Source organism: Aulonocara sp. 'chitande type north' Nkhata Bay, linkage group LG15 (genome assembly GCF_057382095.1).
Source record: "Aulonocara sp. 'chitande type north' Nkhata Bay isolate Kocher_YH1m ecotype deep benthic linkage group LG15, A_spYH_male_GT1.1, whole genome shotgun sequence".
Taxonomy (NCBI): Eukaryota; Metazoa; Chordata; class Actinopteri; order Cichliformes; family Cichlidae; genus Aulonocara; species Aulonocara sp. 'chitande type north' Nkhata Bay.
Window position 1 is genome coordinate 11,790,210 of NC_141358.1, and position 12,110 is coordinate 11,802,319.

The following is a 12,110-nucleotide window of genomic DNA, read 5'->3' on the forward strand; positions in this document are numbered from 1 at the left end:
TAAGAGGTGACCTTTAGTTAGGGCTTCAAAACCGAGAAGAGGGCACAAGTGAAGAAAATAAAGACCAAATGGAGATACAGATCTGTGATTCACAGACAAGCTAACAGATAAAGAGAATAATGGGGAAAGACAGACAAGATTGAGAGAGCTGGTGCCCTCTCTGTCCTCTCATCTTTCCCATCATCTGAACAGTCCTGCTGCTGTTGTAAGCCTGGCTTGGGATGATTTATGTACTAGCAACAAAACACAAACACATCAAAACCAAAGTGTATCTGCAAAGGCCAAGCTTGCCCTTTTGTCGTCGTATTCAATGCTGATAATTAAAACCAGCAAACATTTTGACATCAAACCATATGTTGGCTGCACGATGTGTGAAGCCGACAGCCATCCACATCAGCCCTTTAATATTTAGGGCATTTTGTCTGAAAATCCCCTCGTTGTCACTGGTCCCACTCGCCTTGTGTCCTCGGCGCTGCTGCTTGTCTCACATTGCTCATCTGAAATGAATGACTGCCTCTCTGTCAGAGCTGATGTGAGTGCATGGTCAGGTTAAGTCAATCTCTTCCAATTGCAGCTGCCATTTATTTAGGTGTATATCAATTTTGCCTTGAGTGTGTCATTAATCATAAGCAGTGCTATATGTCAGGCTCACCAAATCTGCTGAGTTTTAAGAAAAAAGCTGCATGAAAGGGAATAGCATCAGTCAGCGCTCTTATGGCACGCTCTGAGCGGTGTACCTGTTTTGTGTGCTCCAAAGTGAACAGTATCATACTTTTGCTTCCTAGTTAAGTGTGTGGTGTGCTGCACAGACTCTCCTGGCACGTTTTATGAAATCATAAAGACTGAATCACCTTTATGATCACACTGCTTGGTTTTAACAAACTAAAGACCAATCAGAGACTGAGATCAGTCTGCTATAAAGCGTAAAATAACCCCCCCCCCCCCAATGTGCTCTTGGTTCTGAGGTTTTCTCATGGAGATTTCGTCTTCCTGAGGATTGTTAGAAATAAATAGACATGATGACTAACGGCTTCTGTGTCTCTTTAAACTGGGGCGGCGGTGTGGAGAACATGGTGGGGATGGTTGGATGCAGCAGCCCAGAAGGAGAGACAGTTTGACAGCACTTTTTTTTCACTATACACCAGTGATTCACTGGTGTATAGTGGCAGGTGGTGTGGATGTAGTTATTTGCAGGTGTCTCGAATACAGTGCGAACACATCTCTAATTTTGTCAAATGTTTAGCATCCCACACTGTGGAAATGAAATCAATGTTCCAAGTTTTACTTTCAGTTATAAGTGCAGACTGTTCTCCTGGGGATCTAAATTCTGTTGTCAACACTAAAAGTATACTTATGGATAGATGATATCTAATAATGGATACTGGTATAAACTGTCTATGATTTTCCCTCAATGCAGTCCAGTCCACTTTTGAATATTCCTCCCTGGAAAATTCACCCATTCTGTGTTACCCTGACACTAACAGACTTCTAGAAATCTATCAGTGCATTGTTCATCACGCCAGTCCCAAGAGGCAACAATGCCCTGTGCTTAATTGGAAATGAGCAGGATAATTGAAACACATGGCACTCATCAAATCAAACAATACCAATTAAAAAGGCTAATTTCATGATTTATCACATCAGGTCAGTTTTTCACAGATTGGTCTTTGGGGGCTGAGAGGATCCTGTCTACATTCATCACAGTTACACAAGACCTCACACAGACACACAAATACACACTCGCGACAAAGACGCTAACAAGCATAGAAAACAGGAGAAAACAAACACATTAGTTTTGTGTCACAGTATGACCCGAAACAGCCCTGAAATATCATTGGCTAACCCTAAATGACACTTTACCTTAGAGTAGGGCTGTGCGATATGAACAAAATCTCATATCCCAATATAAGAATTCTATCATCCTGATAACGATATAAATCACAAAAATGTAACATTTTCTGTAAATTCTGTGAATCTCGGGCAGCTCGACTTGCGGGAAGTGTTTCCAGCTGCGCGTCATGTAGCTGGAGTCGAGTGTTTTAACAGATGCATGAAACGATACATTTTTAGACATAAGTTGTAAAGGCCGCAGTTTTCTTTGTGAGTATTTATTACACGGCGTGCTGCGGGGAAAAGCCTGGGCCCTGTGCTTCGTACGTCGCTTACTACATCCAAGATCAAATGAAACATCCAAGACCAAACCATCGCGCTAACCGTGAGCGCGCTAATCCGGTTCCCCGAACACACCTGCTGTTGACGATTAGTACAGCTGGACGCAGTAATGTGACATCACTGGGTGTTGTAAAAGGGGCTACGCATCGATAGTAGAAACATTGATCGGCAACCCTCTGATTGGTCGGCGAAAATGTCGACGGAGCGCGCTCGGCTCGGTATTTTTCGGCAGCAGAGCAAGAACTCTTGAGTGAGGGATTTCAGGAGTTTCAGAGTTTAATCAGAACGCAAGGGAACACTGCAAAGGCTGCAAAAGCAAGGAGCGAGGGCTGGCAGAAAGTTGCTGACAAATTAAACTCGTAAGTAATTTAATAATAACAATAATAATGGAGTGAATTGATATAGCGCTTTTCAAGGCACCCAAAGCGCTTTACAATGCCACTATTCAGTCACTCTCACATTCACACACTGGTGGAGGCAGCTACAGTTGTAGCCACAGCTGCCCTGGGGCAGACTGACAGAAGCCAGGCTGCCATATCGCGCCATCGGCCCCTCTGGCCAACACCAGTAGGCGGTAGGGTAGATTTATTATATTACACTATATTATCCAATATTATATTACATTATATTATAATATGTTATATTTTATCCTCTTTCACATTAGAGCCACGACAGGACCCACTAGAACATGGGAACAGGTAAAAGTGAAATATAAGAATATTCTACAGAATGGTAATATTTATCACTTATATTGCTTTTAGTCTCTTGGAAAGAGACCCTGGAATAATCTGTTTGTTTATAACAGCAACCAAGAAAAGGGCAGAGCAACAAAAGACAGGTGGTGGTCCTGCACCCCCTCGTCAACAAGTTGGTTAAGTGAATAATACCCTCACGGGAATATCGATATCTCTCAATGAGCACACTGTCGCGCTGAGCTAAAGGATCCTGTCTGTCCCACAATATACGCTGAATTCTGAGGACTCTCCTTATCAATCTTGCACCTTCCGCAATGGGTGGCTCGCGTATACGGACAGGACATGGCTGCGACAGACTTCCCAAATCCACCTTCGCTTTTATAGCCGTGGTCTCTCATCTTGATTACACGAAGTAATTTACAATTACTACTCTGAAATATGAATTAAATCTGTAATAATCACATACATGTAATAGAATGTTAATAGTACATTTCCCTTTTTTAGGAAATGACCTGTGTGAAATCAATAAATGGATCAGGTGCTGCATTGTCTTTAGTTACATTGATGTTATTTATTTATGGTGAAACAGTGGTGGAATATCGCTGTTGCTTTCGTATGAATGACGCGGGCATACCTGCGTGGCCGCGATCTAATCCTGTTTACATAAAGTAAACCTGCTCCCCAGCAGGTTTACGCTTACGGCTCTGTTGCTATGACAGCAAGTCCCGGATGGGCTTCGGGGAACCGAACGATCCAGGATCACGCGAAATCGTCAACAATCTCATCCAGCTAACTCACTTAGCGCGGTACGAAGAACAGGCCCCTGTTCTAACATTTGAGTCTAAGATTTATTTTTTTAGCACCTGGCGGCTCTTTTTTACTTCTCATCCGTAAATAAGCTGCTCTTTCACGTGGTTCAGTTTATTTTGAAAAGTCTCAACAGGATCTTGAGCTTTATTGTGAAAGGTTTATGTGGAACATAAACAAGCGGACACGTGATGGTGTTGTTACCGTCGTTGTTGCTAACCACAACACGTAAAAACAGGCGCTTGTCCGTCCATAGTGTGGTTATATTAAATATAAGAGAAAGAGAGAACTTTAGGAAATTAATATAGCCACTACAGTGACCATCAAAACAATGAAAAAATATTGCTGTAAATAGTTCATTTTGCGACACCACGAAACAAACGATAGCATAAAATGAAACAATAGACGTTTTTATGTCGTCATCCGATATATATCGTTATATCGAACAGCCCTACCTTAGAGCAAGACTTTACACAGAGTACTCAACATACTGCTGTACCTGTTTTTGTACACATAAAAACACATACACACACACAAGCAGTCACATACACACAGCAAAAGTAATGCGAGTCAAGCAACACAACCAGCTTAATCTGAACAAACAAGGCATTTGGGGGCAAAACATCAGCAGTGATTTGCAATGAGCAATCCATTTTTATTCAGTTATTTTAAATCCACATTTTCTGCTTTTGTGTTGCAAGATGCTCGTTACATAAGTCTTGAAAGAAACAAGCCCCAGTGAGCCTCTTATTTACACATTTAGATTTGTCTCTGTATTATGAAGATGATTCACCATCACTGTTTCTGACTGAATAAACAACTTTGGAAGCACAATATACTGTCAATCTCTACATAACCAGCATAATCAGACACTCCGAGTATGATGGCAAGGTGGCAGTGTGTAAATACCCGTCTGAACGAAAAGCTTTTTTTCTGTTCAGAGAATCAACAGGTCGAATTTCTTATTCTGCAAAACTCAAACTGGATCTTCTTGAGATCTTTTATAAGTTTTTAAAGAATTCTAAAAAGAGTAAACAGTCAGTATCCAACATGAAAGCGTGGATCCATCCTGCTTTGTATCAAAGGGTCAGGCTGCTGGTTGGGGTGTAATGGCTTAACTGCCACAGCCTGCCTGAATTTTGTTGCTGGCATGTCCTTTTCTTTATGACAACAGTGCACAAACAGTTAAGGCAGTTCTGAAGGCGAAAGGGGGACCAACCCAATATTTGCAAGGTGTACCTAAGGTGAGTGGTGGCCAGTTGATAACATGCTAATGTTGAAAATAAACTCCAAGTGGAGCCTCACAGAGCTGTTGGCATGGCTGTGCGGTTTACTTGTAAACAGGGTGTTGTGGTTTTTTTGTTTTAAATGAGTAAAAATGACCAAATCAGTGAGATATGTTACATGTTCTTATGTGGGTTTTTTTAATAGTCTGAGCAATTGATGACTATTCTACAGAGAGAAAGACTCATCCAAATGGTTGGGATACCACCCTGAAACCTCACAGCTGGGATGATTATGTGACTCACGTGTTATAAACAGCAGCTCGTAAACATCTCTAAAACAACTTCAGGGTGGGAATAAGCATTAGAAAACCAAATTCACCAGCAAACCAAATGCATGGGAAGTCTTGTTACGACATTACACTTATGCATTTGCATCCACTTTATCCTGATGGATGGACTCCCTAAGAGACTGACCATCATGTAAAGAGTGATACTCTCACCACTAATGGGTATTATGCAAGCCTTGCCAAATCACCCATGAGCTCTGTACAGTTAAGTTGTCTGTCTGAAATCTCAACAGGTCTTAGGGGGAAAGAAAACACTTCCTAATGAAGCCACACTTGTGTCAGATAGTTTGCAGATCATTTTGTAGCATTTGTTTTTAATCTTAAGGGATAAGCAGATGGGAGGGATTCACTGCGAGAGGACGCATTAAATTAAGATAGCGGAGCTGCCCATCACAGAGAATGCTGCAGGAAATGTGTGGAAGTCTTATCTGCCAGGTGGATTTTTTTTTTCTTGTCGAGAATCTCACCCATCCGGTTAGAACAGTGCCGGTCTGATTCAACAGTATTAAAAATACTGGCAGGCTGTTTACAAAATGAATGCTGGAATAAAATATGTTAACAATGCAAATTTGTCCACAACTGGAGCAGGTTATTGTTATGTTTTATTTAAATTCAAATAATTAATGCTTCGTGGTTGAGGGGAATATGTTTTCCAATTTTATTGTTATTGTTGCCCTTTATTAGTAGCTGCGAGAATTATGACCTGCTCCTGCACAAATCCCTGCAAATATTTTGTCCCCCAAGTTTTTCTCTTGTGTTTGTGGACTTTTCTTCAGATCGTGGCGTAGGTGCTAAGTTTGGGTGCGCTTTGTGTTTGCGCGTCCTGGTTATCGTAGTCGCAGTCAAAGTAACCAATTTCTTATTTGTCCATTTGTGAAAAGAAATAGAAAGGAAAAGAGGAATGGGGAGAACAAAAGGAAGGGTAATAGGGAAAATAGAGTGCCTTATCTGTGCAGCTTTGGCTGGACATCTGTGACAAAAGCCTGAACAGGTCGTGCCTTTGCAGCTATAGAGACTGACTGCCAGATGCACTCCGAAGTTGAAATCAATAAAAATAAACTGCAAGCTGCAAAAGTAATGTTTTTTTTCCAGGGATACTAAAGATGTTTACTTGAATTCTACGCTAAATTCTTGTGAATAATAGCAGGTGCTGTGCTCCCTACTATATAACACTGTATGGCATCTATACACCAAAATACTACTAATTTTTTTTACTGTAAATGCACATGTATGCGTGCAGAAAGGCTGTCTAAATTAGTGCAATTAAACAATAGGCTTACTGAAGGGGAAAAAAGGATTACAAATTCCATCCATGCATTCAGTGTGCGCCACCAGGACACAAACACAGAGGGCGGAGGGAAGAACTAACTCAGATTTGGCTGCAATATTAACCATTCATCAGGTTTTGAGTCAGATGGAGAAGAGCGAGGCAGGGTCACAGTGACAGATGCTCTCTGGCTAGCACTCACTGGAAACCCATACTGCTGATCCACAGCTAATAATAGACAATCCACTGAAAGACATAGAGTTGAAGGCGTGCTCTCTCAGCTCTTTAGGAGCTTGTAAAAACAAGTTTTATTGCCTTTGTTTGCCTGAACTCTGCTGGAAAGTGTCAAAGTTTTTTCTTTGCGGTACAGGATAAGTTTGCTAATTTGCTAACTGTTCTTCAGTTTGTCAGCATCTGTAATTTCCAAATGCTGCCTTCATATATTTTTTTTTAACAGAAAGAATTTCATTTCCTCTACTTGCACAAATTATACAAAAACGCTTGCAAGACATGTTAAAAAATGTGGCAGGAAAACAGGAAGTGGCATTGCTCATTATCTCGATCTTTTGAAATCAAAGACCACAGACTGCCTTTCAGCTGTTTAAACATTCGCAAATTTCCATCAAGAGTAAAATACGCTTTAAGATGTCTGTGCATTTTCTAAAGTCTGAATCCATCACCGCGCGGTCTGCTGGCTTACTCTGCTGTTGAAAAGGAGAAGACGAAAAGCTTCCTTGTTCATTTCAGTCGACAACTTTGATACTTGGCAGGAAGCTTCTAGGCAAATAGGGTTTGAATGAAAGCACGCTGGAGGAAAAAAAAGCACGCGCGGCAGGAAGACTATAGCTTGGAGAGGATGTGAGAGCTGGAAAAGAGTTACTTCACAGTATTGTTTGAAGAAGCTATGTGGAGTTTGCATAGAGTCATGATGCCAGTAAATCACAGCCAGCGAATATAACATCGCCTGCAAATCCATGCATTATCAGTGGCTTACAATTAATGTTAATAGTTTCATTTATATTGAGGTTAACAAATGGATGCTAATTCTATTTATGCTTATTATTAAGGTTACAGTGGGTGGCATTTTAAAGCATATTATAAGAAATATGCTTTAAAATATAGACAGAAAATAAAAAGAAATTAACTGCAGTGAAGTCCATTTTAAAGATACCTGACCCTGGAAAACATTTAGATTTAGTAGCCAGGGGAGTAACTTCACCACATATCAAATGAGATGAAAGAACAGTTGCATGTTGCAGGCCCTTTTTTTAAGTCAGCCAGTGAAAAATTACATTGAAGCAAGACATAACACCCCGCCCAACCTCTAGCTCAATACCCTGTCCCTCAGTTCCCACCCAATCTAACCCCCCCAGTCCCTGGGGAGGTGTATCTGCGAGGGTTTGGAGAGAGGAGATGAGCTCCTCTGGGAGATTCAATACTAGGATCTGTAATGCCCAGGAGCAGTGGGAGGATATTAGCTTATCTGAGAAAAGGATGTAGGGAGAGCAAAGGCAGAGAGGCAGACAGAGTAAGAAGGAGAGCTTCATACATACTGAACATACAAAATCTCCACCTCTTTTTTTTTTGTATTTGTATCTTACAGACTGCCAACAAGGTGAGCATCTACGTGAGTGATACGATAATCTCATTATCTTAAACAGACTAGCCCTTTGTAAGGCCGCAGACACAGCTGCATGGCCGTGTACATGCTGAGTCAGCATGTGTGTCTATGTGTGTTCTTACAGCCATTCAGCTGGCTTAAGCCTCAGTAACAAAGTTATGAATGAGAGGTCCTATTCATAGAGATGTTTCGCTCCTACCAGGAAGTCTAAATCATGGACTGTAGGAGTTCAGACTATAATCAGATTGAAGGGGAACAGCTAGGTTTGATGTAAAAAGGCAGATATTTCTTTTACCGACTAATAGCATTAAATTAGTCAAATTTAACTCATACATTAGTAGAATTTGTGGGGGTTTTTTAATTGCAAATCAATAAATTAATAGAGTTTAGAAAGCAGAGTAAGTGATACAGTGCATGGCTAATATCAGCGTTATTAGTCATGTACTGCTTATAAGATGAAAGCAGTGAACATGAGTCTAAATCTTAGTTTAAAACAAGATTTCATTACAATGCTGTTTAACTTGCAAGACCCAATCTCAGTCAGATAAATGCTAGGTCCAGAGAGAGTCGAAGCAGCTCTGACACCATCTCTATTTAACTGTCATGTTTTCTGTTATTTACAGAAATACACTGTTACCTTATAAAGCCAAATAATCCATTATTTAAAAAAAAGTGTATCTGTTTTTATACAAGAAAACCACTGTGCTGCTTTACAATCGGACATGAGCACATGGCACTCTACTGTGTGAATCATAACCGTGGTAAAATATGTATTTAACAAAGTCTTCTTCTTTGTAAATGACACAACACATCTTCTGCAGTGCTACCCAGAAATGCTTTTAAAGCTTTTAGAAACTACTAAAGTTTTACATACTTAAAATTCCTAAATATCAGCCCGTGCCAGCACTTCATTTGTAATTTTACACCCTCTCATACTGTTTGGGTGAAATTTGGCCCGTTTTGATATTTGACAGCAGCAAAAAATATCCTAAATTGACCCAGAATACAAATGAAAAGTGAAAATATTTTAACATTTTGTACTGTTACCTTGTACATTTAGGCTGTTCTGGGTCAAACTGAACCTGTATCTATTTTAAATGGATTTTAGAGCCACCAGTGTGAGTAATACCAAGGGAAATGGTGGTTTTAGGAAATCTTGAAATTGTATTTTCTTACGGGACAGTGGTGACAGAATCTAAGGGGGATTTTGACACTGTAACAAGAACTGTCTGTGTTAGCCTGAGCTCCTGCTGAGACGGGCACCTGCTGGTCTTTGAAGGATAATGGGCAAACCTTGAAACAGCGAAACAGAACAGAATACGGTGTACATAAGGGGTCAGGCAGAGGTTAGAGAATTTCTTGAGCGATGGTTCCTGGACACTTGAGATCTATAACAGAGTGATGCAGTGGTTATCACTCTCACCTCACAGCAAGAAGGTTCAGTTTGAAGTTAGAGCTGGGCGATATGAGATTTTTTCATATCACGATATGTTTTTTTCATTTCAGGCGATAACGATATCTATCACGATATAAGCCAAATAACTATATTTGTAAGATTTAAATGTGCCGTTGCTCACAAGTAAAATGTGAAATAATCAGCAGCTTGTTTTTATTTAAATATTTATTTCCCATAATAAGTTCAACAGGGTAGATGTACTTAAGGAACATGAGACTTTTTCAGATAAATAAAGGCAAATATTGCAAACTACACAAAAGGCAGCCGCTAAAGCGTTTAAGTTTCAAAATAGAACAAACAAAACAGACTAAATTGTCAATTCCACTTAGAAACAAAATATTAATTCTAAAAATAAATCTTAGTTTGTTTTACAGAAGAACAGACAAAACTGACTAACTTTTGTCAATATCAAACTGAGAACTAAAAGGAAATTCTCAATCTCTCCTTGTTGTATAGCTGAGCTTTTCAAACAGTTTTAACAGTTACTTTAGTCTGACAAAAGCCGAATGACGAATTAGCGCTTCCAGTCAGAGACTGAGGCTACGTCCACACGTGCACGGGTATTTTTGAAAACGGAGATTTTCCGTTTCCGTTTTAAAAAATAATCCCGTCCACACATAAAGGCAGAAATGAAGGAAAACGCTGCTATGAACATGCCAAAGCAGCAGGTGGCGCTAGATTCCTAACCGTACCGAAATGTTGGCCAATCAGAAGTCTAGAAGCCTCGGTGGGGAAAAAGTAAACAAAGCTGGGGCATAGAAGCAGAACCGAGTCGTATGTGTGGACGGACAGTAACTGTGTGTATATGTAAGCATTTAAACACTGCAGAGAGTAGAATTAACAGTAACAGTATTGTAGAAATTCATTTCACCGAAACAATAATGTGGCGCACAGTGTGACGCATGCACCAGTTTATTGCATTTCCAGACTTGCTTTCGGCACAATTTACAGTGCACGCTACTCTGTTTTTTGTCAGACTTGAAATAGCCGAAATACCTTCACACTACGGAACTTCTATGGCTCTTCCGTTTGACAATCTCTCCGGCATTGGAACCATCATCTGTTTTCTCTTCGGTCACGCTCGGTTGATTTTTCTAGTCGGCACACTCATTTCCTCCATTACGCGCCGGCTCCATTACCCGCTGGCTGCTTCCCAAACAAACACACGTGCGGCTTGGCACTTGTGCTGTACGTAACAAGTCACGCGACGTGACGCTGCGGCTGTGATTGGTTTGGCTCTGCGCTACTTAATTTGGATTGGCTGACTTTTTTTTTTTTTTGAGGACAAGAGCGGCGAGGTCTATCGCGATAGCTTAATTTCTCTATCGAGTAAAAGTTATATCGCGATACATATCGTTATCGTTCTATCGCCCAGCTCTACTTGAAGTATATGGACTAAAGTGCTGCATGGATGCATATCTCAGGTGGTTAGTAAAACTATAAAAGCTCTACGTGAATGTGAGTACATTACATTTGCATCTAGGAGCTCCCACAACGTAACAAAATAATCTGAGATTAAAACAGAAATCAAAAGAGGGACTGGGTGTTTTGTTTATGATACAGCAGTGAGAACAGAGTTTAACATTTACAGAGGTTACACGTGTTTTCCATGATTTATGTAAAGCAGGACATAGTACTGCATAAGAGTAGATATTTTCTCAAAAAACAGTAGTAATTAAGGTTTAATTATCCATTAATTGTCCATTTTTAAGTCTAAATTTCCAAATAAACCTGTAGATCAAAACTTGATTTAGACACTTATAATGAGAGAATTCTTGGCCTGTGTCAAAATGGACCCAGACCATGCTGTGAAGACATAAAATATGAACAGTGTGTGAGGGATAAAGAGGAAATACTTTGTCTTTAGCTTGACAACACAAATCTAGTTAGTGATGGCTTATTTAAAAGTTATTCTCTTATTAAGCAAATTCTGGCTTCATCCTACTATGAAGTCAAACCTGACAGCCCCCCTTTCTTATTGAGGTGAAGCAGAGACTAGAAAGTTTTATCTTTCTTATTTTATCACCCTGCCAGCACTCTTTTTGTCCTCCATTGTGTGGTTTAAAGCACAGACAAGAGAAAGGAAACACAGCTGTAGTAAAGTATTTCAAACTCAGGTAGACACACACACACACACAGACCAATACACACATTCACAAAAATGTATGCAATTCAGTTCAGAATATGTGATTTCACTTCCAGTCCTCGTATTACATTTTCTTAAAATGGAAGTCAAATGAATGCTGGAAATCTATTAGAGAAGAAAAGAAATCTGGGATATTTGCCTACCTCATCATATGTGTAGCGATAGTCTGCCTTCTTTGATTTGAGATCCCACAGGACCACGATCCCAGACTCAAATCCAATTATAAGCTGGAGAGGAAGAGCGACAGGCAGTCAGTGAGATAGGTAGGAGAGATGACAGACAGGGGGATAGAAAAGACCCCATGATGGGCAGAAAAAGAAGTAACGGTAATACGTTTGACATTCAAGCACAGCGTGAAAGGAAGTCAGGTGTA

At 40.2% G+C, this 12,110-nt stretch overlaps 1 protein-coding gene across 4 annotated transcripts in view; it reads right to left on the reverse strand.

Annotated features, from left to right (window-relative positions):
* Positions 1–12,110, reverse strand: part of stxbp5a (syntaxin binding protein 5a (tomosyn)) — a 102,543-nt gene that overhangs the window by 30,279 nt on the left and 60,154 nt on the right. For all 4 annotated transcript variants that reach the window (XM_086264170.1, XM_086264169.1, XM_086264168.1 and 1 more), the window contains exon 8: positions 11,881–11,964. In XM_086264170.1, the coding sequence (XP_086120296.1) occupies positions 11,881–11,964 (84 nt within the window). The remainder of the gene's footprint in view (positions 1–11,880; positions 11,965–12,110) is intronic.